The 23,106-nt window shown below is 40.8% G+C and overlaps 3 protein-coding genes across 7 annotated transcripts in view; 2 read left to right on the plus strand and 1 right to left on the minus strand.

Annotated features, from left to right (window-relative positions):
- LOC135109664 (histidine--tRNA ligase-like) overlaps nucleotides 1–6,633 on the plus strand; it is a 138,229-nt gene extending 131,596 nt beyond the window's left edge. For all 5 annotated transcript variants that reach the window (XM_064021193.1, XM_064021190.1, XM_064021192.1 and 2 more), the window contains 8 exons: nucleotides 198–383; nucleotides 680–754; nucleotides 918–1,113; nucleotides 1,448–1,581; nucleotides 1,813–2,070; nucleotides 2,362–2,676; nucleotides 3,844–3,993; nucleotides 4,972–6,633. In XM_064021193.1, the coding sequence (XP_063877263.1) occupies nucleotides 198–383; nucleotides 680–754; nucleotides 918–1,113; nucleotides 1,448–1,581; nucleotides 1,813–2,070; nucleotides 2,362–2,676; nucleotides 3,844–3,993; nucleotides 4,972–5,130 (1,473 nt within the window). In that variant the 3' untranslated portion in view covers nucleotides 5,131–6,633. The remainder of the gene's footprint in view (nucleotides 1–197; nucleotides 384–679; nucleotides 755–917; nucleotides 1,114–1,447; nucleotides 1,582–1,812; nucleotides 2,071–2,361; nucleotides 2,677–3,843; nucleotides 3,994–4,971) is intronic.
- On the minus strand, nucleotides 6,441–10,006 carry LOC135109666 (uncharacterized protein C1orf50 homolog). The gene is made up of 4 exons (XM_064021197.1): nucleotides 9,849–10,006; nucleotides 9,042–9,154; nucleotides 8,544–8,762; nucleotides 6,441–7,065 (listed from the first exon to the last, which is right to left on the minus strand). The coding sequence occupies exons 1-4, from the start codon at nucleotides 9,883–9,885 to the stop codon at nucleotides 6,895–6,897; spliced, it is 540 nt and encodes a 179-aa protein (XP_063877267.1). The 5' UTR covers nucleotides 9,886–10,006; the 3' UTR covers nucleotides 6,441–6,894.
- A 5,443-nt stretch (nucleotides 10,007–15,449) lies between these two features.
- The window catches only part of LOC135109667 (G-protein coupled receptor GRL101-like), a 104,139-nt gene continuing 96,482 nt past the window's right edge, over nucleotides 15,450–23,106 (plus strand). The window contains 2 exon segments of the mRNA XM_064021198.1: nucleotides 15,450–16,944; nucleotides 19,053–19,244. Of these exon segments, the coding sequence (XP_063877268.1) occupies nucleotides 16,881–16,944; nucleotides 19,053–19,244 (256 nt within the window). The 5' untranslated portion in view covers nucleotides 15,450–16,880.

Below are 23,106 nucleotides of genomic sequence, written 5' to 3' on the forward strand. Positions count from 1 at the left end.
TTAACTGTAAACAGGCTTTTTACATCCGTCTTAATAAATCTTGATGTCTCTTGATATTTCCAGGATTTGTGGCATTTTGTAAAATTATTAGGCATAAGATTCTTTGTTGTCTTGTGTTTTGAATTTATGAAAGGATAAATTATGCTATGAAAATATTTTGTCTAATGTTGGTATATTTAATTCTCTTTCCTTCTCAGAATGACAAGGCTGGCAACCATTCAAAAAGGACAGAGAATGACAAGGATGGCAACCATTCCAAAGGGTCACAAAATGAAAAGGGTGGTAGCCAGTCCAAAGGGAAGGGGAAGTCAGGCAAGTTTGTCCTCAAGACCCCCAAGGGCACGAGGGACTATGGCCCCATGGAGATGGCCTACAGGCGGGAGGTAACTAAAAGCTACAGAGATTTTACTGTGGGTTATGGAAACTTTACCTACCTATCTTATTTGCTGCTCTGAGTCTTCAGCTTAGTAGAAACTTGTCATCCATTGAAGATTTGCACACACACTCTCTCTCTCTCTCTCTCTCTCTCTCTCTCTCTCTCTCTCTCTCTCTCTCTCTCTCTCTCTCTCTCTCTCTCTCTCTCTCTCTCTCTCTCTCTCTCTCTCTCTCTCTCTCTCTCTCTCTTGTTATTCTAACTGAATTGCCATTTATCATTGATTTCATCTCTGGTCTCTTCCAGGTGTTCAATGTGATCTACTCAGTTTTCCACATGCACGGAGCAGTTCAGATTGAGACGCCAGTGTTTGAGTTGAAGGTTTGTAGATCAGAGTGCCTGAATTTCTGTAACAAGAAACTATTCATGTTGAAACAAATTGAACCACTTACGTATTAGTGGTTCAAACAAGATGAGTCAAACAATAGAATTTTTCAGTGAGATAGTGAGATGCTTAAAAGAGTGAACCTTTTCTCTCTGGCAGGATGTGCTAACAGGGAAATATGGCGAGGACTCAAAGCTGATCTATGACCTTGAAGACCAGGGTGGTGAGATCCTCTCCCTGCGCTACGACCTCACAGTGCCATTTGCACGATATGTGGCTATGAACAAAATTGACAACATCAAACGTTATCACGTGGCACGCGTTTACCGTAGGGACTCCCCAGCCATGACCAGAGGTATGGGCCAGGCATGAAGGTGGGGCAGGGTAGGAGTATAGACCATTTCTACTGAAAATATAGGTAATACAGGTTAGAAAGCAAGACATGAGTGTTTCCATATGTAGGTGTTCTACATAATTATAATGATAATATGTAGGTAGCAGTCCTTGAGATGATAAGTTTATTACATGTAATAAGAGAAACATCTAATGCCTCTTAGCGGAAACTGTTGAATGTGGAAGTCTCAAAAAAAAAAATATGATGATCAAATGCCTGTATGAAAGTAAATGGTCTTTAAGAGCATAGGAAAGTTTGACAGGAGCAGTGACTCACACAATGATCCGCCCCACAGGCCGCTACCGAGAGTTCTACCAGTGTGACTTTGACATTGCTGGCCAGTTTGACGCCATGATTCCTGATGCCGAGTGCGTCCAGCTGGTGCACCAGGTGCTCTCCAAGCTGGGACTGGGAGAGTTCACCATCAAGGTAACAGAGGCAGAGAGTACAATGAGGAAAGACTTGTATGTCCATGTCATTGTAACTTAATTTTTGTAATCTTCTTTTAAAGATCCATGCATGTTTCATTTGGTCACTAGTAATCAATTAGTGGTATCTTTTCTTTAAGTAGTTGTTCAAAATATATCTGACCTTTGACTAGGTCATGAGCTTTACAAAAACCATCCTGCAGCTCCCTGAGGCATTTCTTTCTTCCATCAGATCAACCACAGAAAGATCCTGGATGGTGTGTTTGGCTCCTGTGGTGTCCCCAGTGAGAAGTTCCGTCCCATCTGCTCTGCCGTGGACAAGCTGGACAAGTCACCATGGGAGGAAGTGAGGAAAGAGATGGTGGACGAGAAGGGACTTGATGAGGAAGTGGCAGATAAGATTGGGAATTATGTCAAGTTATCAGGCAGAGAAGAGCTCCTGGAGACACTAGCCAATGATGAACTATTAAAGAGTTCTCCATCAGCCCAGGTAAATCACAGGAGGCAAGGTTGTCACCCTTGTATCTCATGGTTGAAGGTTATGCTGCTCCCTGTACCATTCCATTATTCTACTTTGGCTGTTGATATTACATTTTTTATGCACTATGATTTTCAGAAATATCTTAAACTAAAAAAAAAAAATATCCTGCACATTGTAGATGTTTAATTTCATAATAGCATTACATTCCCAAGGTAGACACTTAATTTCATAACAGCATCAGATTCCCCAGTTTGAAAATTGAGTAATATCACCACAATCTGAGTCTGTATTCCCTTCCAGGCTGGCTTTGCAGATCTGAAGTTGCTCTTCCAGTACTGCAAAAGCCTGGGATGCGCAGAGCACCTGGTGTTTGATATGGGTCTTGCCCGAGGCCTTGATTATTACACTGGTGTCATTTATGAGGCAGTGCTCACAGCAGGACAGAACTTTGGAGAGGAAGGACCAGTGGGCAGTGTGGCAGGGGGTGGTCGTTATGATGGGCTGGTGGGCATGTTTGACCCCAAGAAGAAGACTGTGCCCTGTGTTGGATTGAGCTTTGGCATTGAGAGGCTCTTCACCATCTATGAACAGAAGATGCGTGCTGAGAGTAATAAGGTGAGGCTCTTCCCTTGGGAAAATTTTGTAGTTAAGTAATATAGTGAAGCAGGAGGGCTGGAAATTGCATCTTTCTTTGTATTCCTAACCCCCAAGTAACCATCATTGATGCCAAAATTTGCTAATGTTAATTTCCACACCATAGGTAGTATAGTACATTTACACACTTAAGTTAGAAACTCACTCTCTTCTTATTATTAATCAATGACCTTCTAACCCAAACTTTTGTCTTATCCACTCCTATGCTGATGGTACCACCCTGCACTTTTCCACATCTTTTCATAGACGTCCAGCCCTTCAGGAAGTAAACATTTCACACAAGGAAGCCACAGAACACCTGACTTCTGATTTTTCTAAAATTTCTGATTGGGGCAGAGCAAACTTGATATTGTTCAATGCCTCAAAAACTCAATTCCTCCATCTATCAACTCGACACAACTTTTCAGACGACTATTCCCTTTTCTTGAATGACACTCAATTGTCCCGCTCTTCTACACTGAACATCTGCGGTCTGTCCTTTACTTATGATCTGAACTGGAAACTTCACATCTCATCTCTAGCTAAAACAGCTTCCATGAAGTTAGGCGTTCTGAGACGTCTCCACCAGTTTTTCTCACCCCCTGTCTCATCAACTCCTCTCTTCTAACTGACTGTCTTCAGCCTCTCTCTCATTGCCGCAGTGTTGCATCTCTAGCTGTCTTCTACCGCTGTTTTCCTGCTAAATGCTCTTCTGATCTTGCTAACTGCTTGCCTCCCCTCCTCCCATGGCCTCGCTGCACAAGACTTTCTTCTTTCTCTTACCTCTATTCTGTCCACCTCTCTAATGCAAGAGTTAACCAGTATTCTCAATCTTTCATCCCTTTCTCTGGTAAACTCTGGAACTCCCTGCCTGCTTCTGTATTTCCACCTTCCTATGACTTGAATTCCTTCAAGAGGGAGGTTTTAAGACACTTATCCTTCAACTTTTGACTACTGCTTTGGATCCTTTTATGGGACTGGCATCTCAGTGGGCTTTTTTATTTATTGGAGTTTTGTTGCCCTTGGCCAGTGTCCCTCCTACATAAAAAAGAAAAAAAATAAAATAAAATAGGTTAATGGTCAAGAAAGTAAGTGAGGAGGACATCACTCAGCAACACTATTTAACAGCCTGCTTCTTTTGTTTGTCAGGTGAGGGCAACCCAGACAGAGGTGTTTGTGGTTACTGCCTGCAAAGGAATGGTACATGAGAGACTGAAATTGTTGGGGCTGCTGCATGAGGCTGGCATCAAGGCAGAGGGCAGCTATAAGAACAACCCAAAGATCCTAAACCAGCTGCAGGTGAGGCACTGAGGCATATGTAGCAGTTTTTGTTCTTACCAGACAATTGACTTCATAGTTTGTATGTTATATATGTGGTTTAGTATGATAACTGGGACAGATGATAGAAAACAAATTTTTTCCTAATCTTGGGCCACACATATATTTACGTATTAAGGCCCATTCACACATAGTGATGTATCGGTACTGTGTCAGTTCAGTGAAATCTGTGATGCTTCAGTGATGTCTGTTAACACACATCTGTAATGCATAAAATCAGTGTTCTCCAAGATGGCAGAGTTTTCAGATATTAAATTGGCAATGATTGCCATAATTTTTGATGAAGAGGAAGAGGCTGAGCATTAGCAGGAGAAAAGAAAGTGGGTACATCAAGCGTGGAAGAAAAGAGAATGTGAAGGAGAGTTTGCTACTCTGTACGAGGGATTAATTGATGATGGAACAGAATTTTTCTAAATACATTGTTCAAGACTGCTGTCCATATACATTGGCTGTGATAAATCATACAGAACAGGATAATTCCAATCCATTTCAATCAGTAATTCATCATGCATTCTTGTGGGCAAACTCACTGCACTTGTCCGATGTCCGTGAAACACTGAAAAATATCAGTAGTGACAATATTAAATTTCATGGAACAGAGACTAAACTGACACAGAGTCAAAACATGGTACTGCGCCAGACATTTGTGAATGTGTCGGCTGAATTCAAAGTAACAATATTTTTTTCACTGACATTGAAGCACTGAGCAGACACAGCACTGATACATCACTGTTGTGTGTGAATGGGCCTTTAGTCTCATTACATTTGTCTATTATCATTGCTCATATGATTGGAATAGGTCAGTGTATGTTCTCCAAATACATTTGTTTATCACATTCTTCTCTTATATGTTTTATCACGAGTTTCTTTGTTATAATACCTTTGGTTATAATGGCACTAACGGTGATTGCTGCAACAACCCTGAATCATCCACCACAGTATGCTGAAGACAACAAGATCCCGCTGGTGGCGCTGATTGGAGAGTCTGAGGTGGAGGCTGGTGTGGTAAAGATTCGCGACACTGTCACCAGGGAGGAGACCACCATCAAAAGAGAGGAGCTCGTTGAAACAGTGCGGCAGAAGCTGGGTGGCCTTTGAGCATCCACCAGGTGTTCTAATGTTGCCCTTCCAGCACACCACGGGATAAGGGGAGGAGGGACTTGCTTGCCAGGAGTCTGATATTGGTTGGGTTCTTATTTTTTTTTATTTCTTTGATTCCCTTGTTTGCTTTGTAATTTTATGAAGGAATTATGCTTGTATGCTGATTGATGGCAGCTCACCATGCTACACAGTAACGCTTAACGCTTTAATTTAGAAATTCTCATTTTTTTATTAAGATATGAGGGAAAGTAACACAGCAGAAAACAGATTCCATAAAGTTAAGGCTGATTGTTAAAAGTTCCATAAGAGTCATGTCTCTGCCTAGACAGCTGTAGTGCAGTGCAGGACTGATGGACATGTCAGCAGCAGAAACACTGCTGACATTCATTTGACTGTTTATTTATGACTTGATTATTTATTTATGAACTTATAAACTTCAAGATTCAGTGCAGTTTAATATTGACTGTAAAAGAGACTCCTGTACAGTCAATTCTTACTTAAGAGATGTTCCTTCATGACTTGCCCTATCATACTGTCAGACTATCACCTGTACAGCTCCATCAGGAGCAGCACTCCTCAGCTTCCTCAGCTCTTGCCACACTTCCAACACACTAAACAGAACGTCCCTCCTCCTTCCCATGGTTCATCAGTAGATTGAGTTGAACACCAAATAGGAATGGTGATGGTTGGGTATTGGTTTGTAACACACTATGTTTGGGGAAGTATTTGAGATTGCCATTGTTTTATTTATATACTAAAGCTTTTTTTTTTTTAATCACAATTTGTATTTAAGTCTTCTTTATCATCAGATGCAGCAGTGAACAAAATGCAGGAGAGTGGGAGGTCCTTATCTGGTAACTTGCTCTGAATTATAACAAGATCACCTGCTGCAACCTATCCCTCCACTTTTCTGGGTCTTCTTGCACTGATCTGCAAATGACCATTTAAAGAAATGCTTGGTCTTTTGAACATGCAAATCTTGATAAAATTTTGTTACTGCTGCAAGTTTCTACATTGTTTTTGAATGCCTTGATGAAGTGCATGGTCATTATGTGATATGATGACGTGAGATTACCAGAGCTCTTTCATATTCCATTGTCATCTCAATAAGGTCTGGCCCACCTTACACAAGTGTTGGATGGGATGGAAAATATCTTTCCCCATTTCTAACACACACTACAAGGTAAATGATTATGTAATTATTATTTATACTGTATTAAGTTTGCACACGCTATGTTTGTACTGATGAGGTACATGGCATCACAATTACTCTACAACTGTATGTGGGAGGTATTTCATAGACTACAGTTGGCAGTGTCTTTATTGTGTTATACACAATGTGGTAAAAACCTTTTCCATTATTCTCTCTTATGGAGGAAAAGCAACATTCACCAGCCTGCAGGGAGCAACACTGTATCAGTCTGCTCTGCATCACTTTTATTGATGCTCACCAGCAGACTGCCAAGGTCACCTTTTTCCAATAAAGGTTTCTCCTGTGAGCATGTTACTTTTTTTATATATACTTTTCCCATGTGTATCAAATAAACACATCCACAATATTGATAATAAATAAAATAATTGCATATTGATAAGTCTGGTGGAGGTGGAGGCCTTCCTTATCAAAGTTCAGAGGCCTTAGACTTAGAGTCATTGGGGTGAGGTGACTGCTGTCAGCAGCCAAAAGGTAACCAGGGCCTGGGCTCAGCACAGCCTCTCACAACCACTGTTCAGAGCTCACACTTATCTAGTACTGAGTGTTCCTCATTGTTTTTCATCCATGGTTATGGATAAAGTGTTAGAGCAAGTCAATATCTTATTGATCATCTGCTGGTCAATGGCCTTCTCTTCCAGTTTGTCTGCAGGGGTCCAGGAGCGATCAGCTTCCAATCGGTATGTTCCCAGGTACTCATGTGGGCAGGAGGCTCCCCATTCCTGTTGGAGAGAAAATATGTAATGAAAAATGGTTAACAGGAACAATTTGCTACACAACTAAAACTTGAAGCTTCTATAAAAGCAGGCCGTTAATTACAATGGTCAACTACTGATATCAGAAACTATTCTGCCAGCAAGTGGAAAATGATCACGGCTCATGGTCTTCAGTCATGGCAGTTAATGACTAAGAAGTCTTGTACGCTGAAAACACAAAGCACCTGTATATTGTAATGCTGCAGAAAATGTGGTGGAGGTAGAAACCAATGATGTAGTGGGATTAGAAGTAACAGTGGTCATGGTGGCAGTGGTGACATCTCTATGATGCAGACAGTTTAAGCATTGGATCATGTTCAGTGAAATAGTAAGAGAAGTGCATGTTTAGCTTTGGAGTCTCGGTCCTTATCATGCACTGGATTCACAGATATTAATGATGATTATCAACACAAATTTGGTGCCTGACAGTTGGCTAAAAGGTTTAACTGTGAATGTATACATTTTGGGATATTCTGAAGAGATAATGCACACATCAGATGAGTTGTGAAAGGATATAATTTGAAAAAAATTAGCTTAGATGATATACAGTTTGGGTTCACAACAGGACCACTAATGCAATATTCCTTGTGTAGTACATCCAAAGGATTTACTAAAGAATTAGACTTCATATTTGTTGACAGAAATGCCTGAGAAAATGTGTGTGTGTGTGTGTGTGTGTGTGTTGGGAAGACCAGCTAAGACCAGCTAAAAAAGTGGAATAATAATAATAATAATAATACTCCCAATTTGGAAGAAACAATACTCCACAATGGAAGAGTAATGCCCCTATATAGTTAACAGCTAGAGGGAGAAAAAGTATTGTTGGAAATAACAGAGAACACTCCTGAATTGGTAGATGGCCTTTTATAGCTCTTACAAATCCTCACCATCTTTTGTGAGGGAAGGGCTGATTGTTAAAGATTGAAGTTAATTATACAAGAAGGTGTTTGCACAATGTTTCATAAATAAGCACAGTTTGGTGACATGCACTACCTAAATTCACTAAATTTTATGCATGTACAGGAAATTCCCACTAAGAATTTTTTCATATATAAGGAGCACAGTTTGGTGACATGTGCTACCTAAATTCACAAAATTTTATGCATGTACAATAAACTCTCACCAAGAAACTGTTTTGCAGGAGAGGACTATTATATTTAACAACCAGTTGTGTAAAAAATGCAGACAAAAGCTGGTGGCCAGTGGCAGGAAGGAAGCATGCAGCTAAGGCAGCATTTACAGACAGTCCCAGCATATAATGACTGTAGGTTTGTTTGATGGGGAGGATTTTTGATAAGCTCAAAGTATTCATTATATCTGACACTTTATGTAAAAAGGTTTGATTCATGAAGGATTTACCATATACTGGTAAGTTTTTGTTCTTCCTATAAAATTACAACTTTCTTTTCAGATTGAAATTAGGAAAACTCAACATGAAAACCAACCTTTGGACTGAGCATGGAGAAGTAGCGCTGGCCGGAGGGCCGTCGGTACAGGTGATAAAGGGAGCCGGGCTTCTTGACCATGTTGCATGCCACGTGGTGCAGGTCAGCATTGTCCTTGGCCTCCTGCAGCACCTTCCTTGCCTGCTCCTGGAGGAACCGCACCTGCTCAGCAATCACCTGCAATTTGTTGCTGACGTTGGCGTGCACGAAGGAGTCTGCCTGAGGTGAGGAGCATGTTTAGCACCATTTACCATGTGTAGGTTGATATGTGGGAGATTCCTGACTCTACCCTGATCCTTTGGTAACAAAGACACTTGAGACTATTACCATGATTCAAGGTTTCGGTAATGATTTACTGGTTCTGAGTGCTTATATCATTTGGTCCATTCATTTCATGTAATAATGGGAGTACATAAGTAAAAATATAAATGCAACATTTCTCTAGTTGCCACGATTTTCACACTTTCACTTCATATCAAAGGCTGTGTGGTCCTGTACCTTCTGTATCTCCTCCGCCATGGTCACCAGGTCCATCTTGTCCACTTTGTTGGTGCGGTATGGGTTAACCAGCTGGTGGCCACCCGGGGCACTCTCTGTTTCCACCAACTGCACTGAAAATGTTCACAGATGGTTTACATCAGCAGCATTGCATTTGGCTAAGTCACCACAGGACAGATCTTTAGTGCATTGGAAAACTATATTGTGGACACAAAATGGCAGTAGGTGGAGCAATGCTGTGATGTCTTTGATGTGCATCTACTACTACAGCATCACTACTGACAAATTATGTGAACCTTAATTTCATAATTTATTGGAATAATCTGTTACCAAGGTTTCAAAACACTCATTTGTTGCCTTCCTCAAGCAGTAAATATTCCCATCCTCGCCTGCACTAGAGTCTAAACAGAATAATTTATATAATAAACCTCTCAGAAGTATTGTCTATGATGTCAACCTCAGTATATCTTAAATAGTTTGCATCTCATATTACCGAAATACCCTTTTTTGGTAATATTTGGTAAATTTTCGGTACGCCGCATCAGTTAATTTAAATCCTGAACTATAGTAATTATAAAAGATTTTGGTGTACCTTGGCTGCTTGTTCCGCATTACAACACTGCTGATAACGATACGCTTTTGTAAGTATTGCGTTACGTAACTCACACGTTTACATGATCACAGAGGAAGGCGACTCTTACGTAGTGAATAATTTAGGTTTTTCCATATTAGGAATTCCACAGCATCCTTGCCTTATAGTTTCTCTCGACATTATTTTACAATATCATTGGTGCCTTCAGTACTCACCCGTTGGTTTGGCGTCTTGTAGGGTGGTGAGTGACATCTTGTGTGAGGAGAGTTGCACACCAAAAACACTGGCAGTGAGCGGGGAAGTGAGGCCGAGTCGTCGCCACCTCGCCGTTTTGTTATTGCAGTGATGTAACACTAACAGCTGACGCGGCGGCGCTCTCGTACGCTGCCCAAACTGTCGAACATCAAGATGTTAAATGAAAGCTTAACTATATAATTAATCTGTTTATAATTCATCTCTTTATAAATTCTTACACACAGCATTTTAGTGCGTGAGATAAATATCTAGGATAAGTAAATAATCATGTCAGGAAGTGCACATATCTGATTTAATGGTTGATTAATTGTATAGTAAACGATATTTGTTATCAGCTGATTTTGTAAGGATGTCCAGGTACGCTTAAAGAATTCCTGGGACCTGTATATATATATATATATATATATATATATATATATATATATATATATATATATATATATATATATATATATATATATATATATATATATATATGTGTGTGTGTGTGTGTGTGTGTAAAGCATTATTTTTATGGTTTGGGACCTCATCTGAGAGTAATCTCTTCAATCTAATGAGGTCCTTGCTCAGTCCCGTTTCCGCCGTCTGTTGTGGTGTTTGATGGACTGTTACGGCATTTATGGAGTATTCGGCCCCTTTATACTTATAGTGAACACAGGCTACATCATACTCGGTTTGATTTGGTCCTTATGAATCGCTGTAGTTTGTTGATAAGTGTTTTAGTGACTATTTTTTTTGGGGGGTGTGGGGGGAGCATTGATCAAGGAGAACCCTTACCTTTGTTGTCTTACCTCCCTTGCCTAGTACGTAAACATCAAGGTAGATAGAATAGTTATCTCCTTTAGTGTAGCAACAATTATGTTATGGTTTCATTTACCTTCGTTTCAGCTTTCCTTTTTTTTTTTTTATTATTATTATTATTTTTTTATACCCACCACAGAATTTTATTTGTTTATCTTTTTTCAATCTCTGTTCGGCATTTGGATACTTTCTAACATAAATTATTGTATCTCAAATGCAGCTTAACCTAGGTTTTATTTATTTATTTATTTATTTTTATTTATTTATTTATTTATTTATTATTATTATTTTATTTTTTTCCTCCTGTGGTTGTACAGTGCGTAAGATATAAATTATGTGAGTTTTATGTTTCTCTACAATTGTATGTGCACTGCTCTCCATGGAGTTTCCTAAACAATCGAGTGTTTCTTTGGTAGTTAGAATTTGTTCCCTTGATTACCTTTTCAATATTTTTATTATTATTATTATTATTATTGTTGATTTGGGCGTTAATTTATGAGGAACACAAATTTTATCTCTGGTGATATTTTGTGCATCCAGGGATTTAAAGACTGATAGATTTTGGGGGAAAATAAATAAAATGCTTAAGATTTGTTAAATCTGATTATGTTAAGGTTTTTGTTAATTAGCAAGTTTAGTCAGTATTCCCTACCGTATGCGTCTGCCAACAACTGTGCGGCAGGTTCACGAATTGTCGCCTCCAATCCAGTTAGTAGCTGAGCAGCTTCCCCTTCTTTGTAGTTGGTCAGAGAGAGAGAGATGAAATATTGTATGTCAATTAGGTCTTTATTTTAGAGTATAGAACGTTTAAATATGTCCCAGAATTCCAGCCTCTAAGTTAGGTCACCATGGAGTGTGGGTACGCCCAATTTAGGTAATTTGAACCTTACATTTTTGCTCTCTTGTTTTGGGGTTTGGTTTTCGAGTGACTTACGGCTTATCAAAGAAATCATTTATCTCTTCCTCGCATTGCATATCCTCTATCATTGCTTCTTGTAGGTTTTCCTCATCTAATAAGTCGTATAATTTTTCGTTGTTAGCATCAAATTTATAAGTGCATTTTTGATTATGGTTTTCTTGGTCCTTAATGCACGTGTGTTGGGGACATGAATAAAGGCTGGATGTCTTTAGTTACAGTGGTAATGCTGCCTTTCAAACCTGCTCCGATTAATTTTGTTTTCTTAAAATCCTCCATTTTTATTAGTAATGGAAATTTACTTAAATCAGAATAATGAAACAGATTGTTAGTATTGCAAACAAGTTATTAGTGAGGGCAAGTCATTAGTGTGTCCCAACCACCTCTCCGCTTTCGTATCCTTTTGATAGGACAAATTTGGAGACTCAGGGTTGCTCAGAAGTTCCCAGGTTATAATGTATATCTTAGTTAAGGTGAGGTGTTTGCCAACGCAGCTGAATAGTGAATATACAAGCCTGAATATTTCTAGAACGTCACTTAGCGTAATGAGTTCGCCTGTTGGAGTTGTGGTGGAGAGCAGCGGCCTGGTGTGGGCGGAGTTTGCAGTCAAGTTGTTGCTCAGTGGAGCTTGGTGTGTCTGAGTGTTCGCGGGGCTGCATGCGGCATCAGTGAATCTATCTATATTCTTCAGTGTATTTTTAAATTTTAATTGTAATGATGTGAATCCGTGCTTATTTTTTTCATTACCAAGCAGATTAATCTACATAATATATTTTGTCGGTAATTACTTGAAATTCTGACACTAGCTGCCTCCAGTGTATCATGTAGCAAGCTTATTTTTTTTTATTTAATTTTCTTTGTTAGTGGGTTAATATTGTAATGATCAGGCGTCTCCTTGTAGTGGATCATGACTATGAACTCAGATTATTCAACAGATCTATCAGATTCTCTGTGCTTCTACTGGATAGCTTCAGATGCGTACAAAACTGTAATAGAAACTATAAATAAGAAAAAAAAGAAAGTGAATATTTACCATATATTAATGTAAACTATAAACGTTCATAATGCATTAAAAATCATACTATTACAATTTGACGTATAGAAATAAAAAATACAAGAAATCGAGATAAAATCGAGAAATTAATATTGGGAATGTACGCATAGACTCCCCAGGTTATATTATAAGCATAAGATATAACTGGCACCTCAGTGGGCCTTTTTTTTTTTCATTCTTTTGTTGACTTTGCAATACTAAACACCTTTTACAAGAGAGATCCATACTTGGTCATACTATAGTGGAGAAAGAAAAGTAAAACTTAAAACAACTAACCCATATGAACTTAAGAGAGGCTGCAGAATTTGTGTAGACATCAATCTGTGAAAAAAAAATAAATAAATAAAAAGCAAGAAGTAACTTGAGAGAGAGAGGCAGTGGCGATATAAACTCTTGGCTGTGTTGACTCGTCCAGCACCGCACACTACCTCCAGCACCCCGCAGTTCATCACAGTTCACAGAGAAATGTTTCACGATATATTGGTCGGCGGGACAAAAACGTAAGCGGGGAATGTGACAGGTAAGGATTCACGCTGCTGAGTCATGAAGTCAGTCACGCGGCTCGCCAGTCGCACCGCAGAGTTGGTCGCGGGAGGATGTGCCGGCCCGCTCACGGATTACATTCACAGTCCGGCGACCTTGTATCCTTCCCCACACTCAAGACTTTTTGACCTACTTATCATATCTTCCCTGTGTCTCCTAAGTGCTGAGTGAGAAGTTTTGATGTGGCTAGTGACGGGGAGGTGCGGGAAACAACGATGAATGAGTGCAAATATGATGACAATGATGGTGCCAATAATGATGTTAATGATGGTGCCAATAATGATGATAATGATGGTGCCAATAATGAGGAAACTAATTGTCGACATCTGTATAGTAAATGAAGAAAAGTGAGGGAGGAAAAGGGCTTGATAAATTGGGAGGAATGAAAAAAAAAAAGAAAAGAAAAAGAGGCTAAAGAGAGGAGCTAAGATGACAGGTGGAGGAAGGAGAGAATGCTTGATAAGTAAGAGAGATGAGGCAGTATAGTAAGTGGATCGCTGAAGTAAAAGACACATGATGATAAGCAAAGTAAAAGATGCTGCTGAAGAGAAAAGAAAGGAAAAATTGTAATGGATGTTTTATTGAAGTATTTAATGGAGTTTTTATTACTTTTTTTTATTTACATGCATATGATTACTTCTTTCGATTGCCATATCATTATCATTTAAAATGTTGCCCATTAAGTTCGATAGTGAGAAAGAAAGCAATGTTAGAAGCTGGATGAGAAAGTTTGAATAATCTTTTAATCTTTATTCCTTGCTAAAAAGTTAATGAACCCCCCAAAAAATTATATATATATATATATATATATATATATATATATATATATATATATATATATATATATATATATATATATATATATAAACACAAAGAAAATAGAAAAAAAATGTGTAGCCAGACAGATGGATAAACAGACAGACATAGATAGGTAGGTTAATAGATAGATATATACATAAAAGAAACTGACCAGCAAGTTCCATGTGTGTGTGTGTGTGTGTGTGTGTGTGTGTGTGTGTGTGTGTGTGTTTACTCGCGCGCGGCCAGTCAGGTATTGTTGCAACTTTGTGTTACTCATTAGGCAGCGAGAAGCTCAACACCCGCGTGCAACTTGGCGGATACGAACTGAACTTTTTTTTCTTTTTTCATTACCTCATTCCATGTTATGTGTTGCTTGTGTTGTAAACACACACACACACACACACACACACACACACACACACACACACATGGCGGATACGAACTGAACTTTTTTTTCTTTTTTCATTACCTCATTCCATGTTATGTGTTGCTTGTGTTGTAAACACACACACACACACACACACACACACACACACACACACACACACACACGGAAGAGAAAACAAGCATGTTTTGAAAGAAGGAATAAAAAAAGGCTCGTATAATTTGCATCAATATTCATAGAACTGTTAGTTATGCCCTTTCTTTCCAGTAGGCCTACACTAAATGAGGCACAATTTTCCAGTAGTTTTAGTTAATGGGTCATTTTTTTTTTTTTTCTGAGCCCTTCAGTCGCCGAGTGGGTCACGTGTTTCCCCGTGGCCTAAGTTACTGATCATGTCCTTCCTGGTACATCTACTTACTGGGTCACATTTCCCCTATACCTTTGTTCGTCACGATATGCAGCTTCACAGCGCGGACTCGTCACTCACACCGAGAGGCAAAACACGGTGATGCGCCGGACAGGTGTGAACGCGTCAGCCGAACTTAATTTAACGATGTTTTTTTTATTCACTGACACTGATGGGCAGAGCGGACGCGGCACCGATGCCCCCCTGACACGTGTAGATCGAACTTTAATAAGATTAAGCCAGAAATGAGACCGAAAGACAGTGTATGATGAAGTATAATGAGAGGTGCCAGTCAACGTGTTCTGTCCTCTCACGCCACACGATGGATGGAATAGCCTGCCTCGCGCTAATCTTCAGTGTCTTGTGCATGAGGGACACTTTCTAAATTCATCATCAAGACTGGTAAACGCTGGAACTCCCTGTTTGCTTCTTGGTTTTCTCGTACCTTTTACTAACCGTTTCAGGAGGGAGGTTTCAAGACACTTCTCAAATTCTGGAATATATATATATATATATATATATATATATATATATATATATATATATATATATATATATATATATATATATATATATATATATATATATATATATATATATATATATATATATATAATATAGTATTTCCTTACATCAAGATTATTATTCAATTTGGTAATGGATTCATGTAGTAAAAAGATAATGTATAACATTTCCTCCAAGACCACCTGAATAATTCTCTTGGGTGTGAAGTGCAGTGTACTGATGACGCAAGGAAGGCACTCACTGCACCACAGAGCCGTGGGGCAAGAGAAAGGTCATCACTGGAGAGAGAAACTGTGTATATCTACGTGTGCTGTAAATAAAATGTGAAGAGGATAAAAGTGTAGTGAGTGTGATTAAAGGAAAGAGACCTGTTGTGAGGGTATATCTCGATTATTTCTGCTATTACTACTACTGCTGCTACTACTACTACTACTACTACTACTACTACTACTACTACTACTACTACTACTACTACTACTACTACTACTACTACTACTACTACTATCATTACCACCACCACCACCAGGAAGCTTTGAGATGCCAAGGAATTAAATTCCACTAAGAAACTATTGGCGGCTGTGTAAACGCGTCGAAGTGGTGCTATTGTGTCCCCGGCAGGTGTGTGTGGCCTCTCGGTGATGTGTGGCGGTGAACTGTACAGGCAGTGACACTCGAAGGAAAATGATACAATGAAGTGAACCGAACTAAAAAAAAAATAAATAAATAAATAAAAATAAATAAATAAATAAGTAAAATAAAATAAAATAATAATAATAATAAAAGAGGACGGAAAGGCCAACAGGGATTTATTCATTAGTGCATGACTCGAATGATCCTCAAAGCGCAATTATCTAATTAATCCAGTGATGGAACGAATTATTGATTGACTGACTGTTTGAATCAATGGCGCCGCAAGGACGAGGTGACATGGCGTTTTGCTGAAAGCAGGACAGAAAGACATGAACTGCAAAACACAGGTGATCCTCAAGGGAAAATCAGTTAAGTTATAATCGGAAATGCAATGAAATGGTGACTTACCTATTGCTTGATTAATACGTAAATGGCGCCACAACAAAGGGGTCATATGACACCGTGCTGAAGTGAAGCGGATTGAAAATAAATTGTAAAAACTAGAGAGCTAAATTACAGACATTACTTCCATTTATGTCCCTTAAATCTTAAAGTGCCACAGCTGCACAGGTGATGCTCCAGAGAGAGAGAGAGAAAAAACAAAAAAAACAAAGTGGCGAGAAAGTGAAGCAGATTGACAGAAGGACGAAAAAGAACTGAGTACCAGCCAGTGACACTGCAAGTTCCAAAAATGTGACTTTCTGTACCGCATCACACCACATCAAACTGCACACCTCCCAAAGAGAACTGGAAGAACAACTACTGACATTACAATTTCCAAATATGTGACTTTCTGAAAACCATCACACCACATCAAACTACACACTTCCCTTCCTTCCTTCCTTTTTCCCAGCCAACAAGATGGTTCAGAGGCGCCTCAGTGCTGTGCCTCGGTGTTGAAGCCTGAAGGTGGCGGCGTGAAGGAGTGACGATGAGGTCCGTGCACGCTGCTCCTCCCGCGTTATTCCTTCGCTTCATGGTTGTTCTTCATCATAGTGAGTGTGATGAGTGTGGCACCGAATCTGGTCGTCTTTTTTGAAGCAATATCCAGATCAGGGATCCTCCTCGTCTTCCTCGTTGTTGTCTCAGTTCTTCTAGTCCTCTTCCTCCTCCATTTAGTTCTCCTCGTCCTCCTCCTTCTCTTCGTTATCCTTGTCCTACACCTGTTAGTTTTCGTCCCCCTCCCCCTCCTCCTCCTCTTTAATTAATAGTGTATAATAGTTACCTAGACAGCTTAGAAGAGATCTTAAAGACTGTTGCCCTTTGGTGTTCCTCCTCCTCCCCATATTCGTTCTCTTCTTTGTAATCGTCCTCCTTTCTCCTCCTCTCCTCTCGTTACATTGGAGACAAGGCAAGAGCGTTTCGCAAAGTGAATTAAATAACACCTTCAACTACTACTATTACTACTACTACTACTACTACTACTACTACTACTACTACTACTACTACTACTCTCTCTCTCTCTCTCTCTCTCTCTCTCTCTCTCTCTCTCTCTCTCTCTCTCTCTCTCTCTCTCTCTCTCTCTCTCTCTCTCTCTCTCTCTCTCTCTCTCTCTCTCTCTCTCTCTCAACAACATCTATAAGAGTAAAATTAATGAACTGAACTTAATCATAACTTTAAACCGTCTGTTTCAACCTGTACAAAATGAAATGAGTGAAGGAGGAAGAATAGGAGGAGATGGACGAGGAGAAGATGTAGGAGGAAGGAAGAAGGAGAGGAGAATGAGGAGAATACAAGTGGATGCAGCAGCGATGGAGAAGTTTGGGAAAGATCAGATGGAGGAAGAGGAGAAAGAGAAGGAGAGGAGGAGGAGGAGGAGGAGAAGTGGAAAAGGTAGTTAATTTTATTCTATCAGCCTCATGTTACATTCACGTCCAAATGTCAGCTGAATGGGTTACATTGAAAACAACACCCACCATTCCAGCCACATATGTAAAAATATACTGTGGCAAAAAGGTAAAATATTCATTCGTTAACATACATAGAGTCAACAGATGAAGGTTTGAAAAGAATTATCACCAAATTACGGTGACATTTGAGATATGGGAAAAGCTTTTAAATTACTAATCTATGTTTAAATCAATGACGATTACTGCACACACACACACACACACACAGAGAGAGAGAGAGAGAGAGAGAGAGAGAGAGAGAGAGAGAGAGAGAGAGAGAGAGAGAGAGAGATAACGAGACAAACACGCTGATCAAAAGACTAACCAGCACTCCACCTGGCTCCTCCCCTCTCGGTGCGCCTCACCTGTGTATTAATTGCATTGTGACACCCACCTCCGGGTCACCTACTCGTGTCTGACACCAGTCCCTCACAGGTCACCCTGATGCTCACTCCTGGCATGCTTTTATTCATTATCACTGACTGACTTTGTTTTTACAGTGCCTCCAGTCAATCGATCAGTCCAACAGTTAATCCGTCAATCTATCAGTTAGCCAGTAATTCAGTTTATCAGTCAGTCTGTCAGTCAGTTCATCAATCACTCAGTCAATTAATCAGTGCACTAATAAAGTAATCAAACAGTTAATCAGTCATTCAGTCAGTCAATCAATCAGTCTGTATATCTACCAATCAGTCAATCAACTAATCATTGAATTAATCACTTGATCAGTCAGTCAGTCAGTCAAACAGTACATCAATCACTCAGTCAGTTAAAGAGTTAATCTGTCACTCATTCACTTAAAGAAGTAATGTCAATCAATCAGTTAAGGAGTTAAACAGCCAGTCAACTAATGCATCAACCAATCAGTCAGTCAGTCAGTCAGTCAGTCAGTCAGTTAGTCGACTAGTACATCACCCAAACCCTTTCCCCCTTCCTATGACTTGAGATCTTTCAAGAGGGCGGTTTCAAGACACTATCTTCCAAATCTGCATAATCCCTTTGGCTGTTCTCTATGAGCTTTTATTTTATTTCATTTTATTAATTTTGTACATAATTCTTATTGCCATAGCCAAAGCCCATCTTGCATAAAAAGTCAGCTTAAGAATTAATTAGTCAACCAATCAAAGAATCACTAAGCCAACCAATCAGCCATTCAGCCAACACACCAATCAGCCACGCATTCACCTAACCACTCATTCTTCCTCCCTCTGCAGGTGTGGCAGGGGCAGTGGAGGTGCCTAGGGGCGGGCAGGAGGCAGGGGAGGACGCGCCATTCCTCCCCTGCAGCAATGTGAGTCACCCCCAGGACGTGTTCCAGTGCTCCCCCGGCCTCTGCGTCGCCCTCGACCTGAGATGCAACGGCGTGCCCGACTGTCCTGAAGGCACTGACGAAGCGGTGGTGGAGTGTGGTGAGTGTTGGAGAGAGAGAGAGAGAGAGAGAGAGAGAGAGAGAGAGAGAGAGAGAGAGAGAGAGAGAGAGAGAGAGAGAGAGAGAGAGAGAGAGAGAGAGAGAGAGACTGGTGATAAGAAAGGGAAAGAGAATAAAAGAGATATGATAGCGTGGGAGGAATGCAAAGAAGAAGAAGAAGAAGAAGAAAGGGGGAGGAGGAGGAGATGAGGAGAGAGAGAGAGAGAGAGAGAGAGAGAGAGAGAGAGAGAGAGAGAGAGAGAGAGAGAGAGAGAGAGAGAGAGAGAGAGAGAGACGTAATTTCACGTAAAAATATAAGAAGAGAAAGTGGATTGCGCCCGGTGAAAAACTGAGGATGAAAAATGAAAGTGGATATAATATTATGTGGAATTACATCAGGTGGAAGAAATGTTAGGAAGAAAGGAAGACCAGAAAGAGTGTAGTGAATTGTGTGGTGATATATAATACGTGTGCGTGTATGTGTAGTAGTAGTAGTAGTAGTAGTAGTAGTAGTAGTAGTAGTAGTAGTAGTAGTAGTAGTAGTAGTAGTAGTAGTAACTGTTCAAGTTCATTCTATCAATTTTTATGTTCCTTGTTTTCTACCATGATCAAATTAATTGCTTCCCTTGACACGTATGCCAATGAGTAGCCCAAGGCGGTTTCATAGTGGGAGAGGTAGCGCTGTGGCGACTTGTGGCCCTTTGCGTGCGACAATATAGCTCAGTCTAAATGCACCAAAGAACGTCATCATACTGATCAACTTACAGAATTATTATTATTATTATTATTATTATTGTTATTATTGTTATTATTATTATTACCATTATTATTATTATTATTATTATTATTATTATTATTATTATTATTATTATTATTATTGTTATTATTATTTTTATTATCATTTATATGTCAATACTCTTGTACTATTGACCCTTCCTTTACGGTCGGTTGGCAGCACTGTCATGACTTGATCAGGCTGGGTTAATATAAGAAGGGGGGCCTACACAGCCAGAATACCTGTGACCTGCTGGAGAGGAAGGACAATGATGGGGGCTGCGGCCACCGTCGTCTCCCTCCCTCCCATCATTCAATCTTTCGTATATGGCAGAATGTATTCTGCTTTTTGAAGTGAGTGCACAGCCCGGGCTGCCCTCCCTCCCCCTCTCCCCAGACAGCCTTCAGGTCCGGGATGCCCTCCCCCCCTCCCTCTCCCCTCCCCAGGCAGCCTTCAGGCCCGGGATGTCCTCCCTTCCTCCCTCCTCCCCAGGCACCCTTCAGGCCCGGGATGGCCTCCCTTCCTCCCCATTCCCCAGGCAGCCTTCAGGGCCGGCTGCCCTCCCTCCCCCTTCCTCAGGCAGCCTTCAGGGCCGGGCTGCCCTCCCTCCCCCTTCCTCAGGCAGCCTTCAGGGCCGGATGCCCTCCCTCCATCCCCCCTCCCCCACAGGCAGGCTTCAGGACCGGGCTACCATCCCTACCCTCACTCCCCGGGCACCCTTCAGGCCCGGGCTGCCCCTCACTCATTTACTAGGCATCCTTCAGGCTCTGGCTGCCCTCCCTCCCTCCCTCCCTCCCTCTCCCCAGGCAGCCTTCAGGCCCGGGCTGCCCTCCCTCCCCCTTCCCCAGGCAGCCATCAGGTCCGGGATGCCCTTTCCCCCCCCTTCCTAGGCAGCCTTCACGCCCGGACTGCCCTCCCTCCCCTTCCCAAGGCAGCTTTCAGGTCAGGGCTGCCCTTCCCCCCACCCCTCTTCCAGGCAGCCTTCAGGCCCGAGCTGCCCTCCCTCCTCACCTTTCCAGGCAGCCTTCAGGCCTGGACTCCGCCCCTTCCTATCTAACTGCAAGTGTTCAGGTGACGGTATCTGACATGTACATCCATTACACGAAATTAATTGCTCCCTGAATAAAATACCTCACAGCATTACCGTAAAGCACGCTGTATTATGGTCATATTAAAGCACTGAAATATACCATGAATCTTTTATATGTATTTTTTGATGAATCTTGATTTTTTTTTTTCTTTTTGTTGCTCTCTCTACTACTGTTGTTTTTCGTTTTTCTTAGTTTTCTTTCCTCTTTTCTCTTGTGCTTATTGCTCTCTCTCTCTCTCCTCTCTCTCTCTCTCTCTCTCTCTCTCTCTCTCTCTCTCTCTCTCTCTCTCTCTCTCTCTCTCTCTCTCTCTCTCTCTCTCTCTTCTTCTCCTTATTATTATTATTATTTTCTTCTTCTTCTACTTCTTCTTCTTCTTCTTCTTCTTCTTCTTCTTTTCTTCTTCTTCTTCTTCTTTTCTTCTTCTTCTTCTTTTTGTCTTCCTCCTCCTCCTCCTCCTCCTCCTCCTCCTCCTCCTCCTCCTCCTCCTCCTCCTCCTCCTCCTCCTCCTCCTCCTTCTCTTCCTCCTCCTAATTCTCCTCCTCCTCCTCCTCCTCCTCCTCCTCCTCGTGCCATGACTCGGGACTGCAAAAATACGAGTGTGGTCCTGCGCGATGTTTTTGCGTGTGCCTCACAGTCCAGTGCTCAGCGACACTCTCCAGCCTGTCCTATCCAGAATGGAATCGGGTCTGAGAAAGCGAGTCGGATAGCCAGGAACAAAACTGTCTTCGGTCTCGTACTCTTCTCTGCAATATTGTACCTTTAGTTTTCTTCTGTTGTTACTTTCATGGTTTCTGCTCCGGTGAATTTTCAGATTGTATTGTTTGTTATCGGAAGCTGAAATGAGCAAGCATGAAGTTCACACGCTCATGTTCGCGGCATATTCATAACTCAGGTAGGCATTTTTTCTCGCGGGGACGGCCACCTGTAGGCCTGAAGGTTTCTTGCAGCTTCCCTTGTTTGTTTATGTTCTTAACTCCGTGACTGTTATTGTTTTTAGTGTGGTCTACGTTCATTTAGTCACTTCAGAGTTTATCACATTTTGTAATTACTGAAAGGCAATGATAATGACAGCGTTCAAGCCTAGCGTAAGAGATGATTAATAAAGAAATTACAACAGTGAATGCATATCTGAAATTGCCGTGAAGTTGGCGAGTGAGGCACCACTACCGCCTCACGTCCACCGCGGCTGTACGCAGTTTATACTCAGCAGTTCCTCAGAGTTTTAGTTAAGCTGTATGATAACACTTGTCATTAAAGCAATAAAAATACAACTGGACTGTGAGGAGCCATCGTGTGGTGACATGGTGGCTGAGTGGCGGCAGCGAGCCTCACCTTCACGTGCTGCGCGGCAACTTCGGCTATCCATTCATTCATTTTCTTCATTAATCTTTTGTTTATTTTCTTCCATTAGGCTTTTTTTCAGTGTTTTATTATTATTATTATTATTACTTTTCTTGCCTTAGGCCAGAACCTCTCATGTAAAAAAAAGTACATATAAACAATAAAACAAACAAAAATGCAATCAGTCAGCGCTCGCCTTGCAATCCCGCGTAAGCTGCTTGCTCGGCTCAGCGTCCAGTGAACAGACCACTACGCCTCTCTCTCTCCCGTGGCCTCTGTACAAAATTTTCTACAAACTGTCAAACCTGTTCTGTCCACCATGCTAATGCAAGAGCGAATCAGCACCTTCACTGATTCCTCCCTCTCGCTTGTGAGTTTTGAAGCTCTCTGCCTGATTAAGTTTTTTCACCTTGATAAGACATGAAGTAATTCGAGAGAGCGCCTTCACATCACCGCGTGGACGAAATTATCTTACGCATTCCGAGTTCTGTTTCTATTCACTTTTTTTTTTCTTTGAAAGGGGTTCACTTTATATTTTCTCAGGTTTTAATCCTTTACCAGCCTCCTGCACGCGTTAAGAAAGGTATAAGGAAAAAGAAACGTAGTATAAGAAATTACAGATCTGATGTACGTCTGTTGGTTATGTTGCTCAT

This window comes from Scylla paramamosain, chromosome 19 (genome assembly GCF_035594125.1).
Source record: "Scylla paramamosain isolate STU-SP2022 chromosome 19, ASM3559412v1, whole genome shotgun sequence".
NCBI classification, from domain to species: domain Eukaryota; kingdom Metazoa; phylum Arthropoda; class Malacostraca; order Decapoda; family Portunidae; genus Scylla; species Scylla paramamosain.

Bases quoted from the DNA above. Each gene is read 5' to 3' on its own strand.
- LOC135109666 (XM_064021197.1), bottom strand. From the start codon at position 9,885: ATGTCACTCACCACCCTACAAGACGCCAAACCAACGG. The intron at 9,155-9,848 runs GTGAGTACTGAA...GAACATTTTCAG, and splicing joins ACAAGACGCCAAACCAACGG to TGCAGTTGGTGGAAACAGAG. The intron at 7,066-8,543 runs GTTGGTTTTCAT...TCTCTCCAACAG, and splicing joins TCTCCATGCTCAGTCCAAAG to GAATGGGGAGCCTCCTGCCC.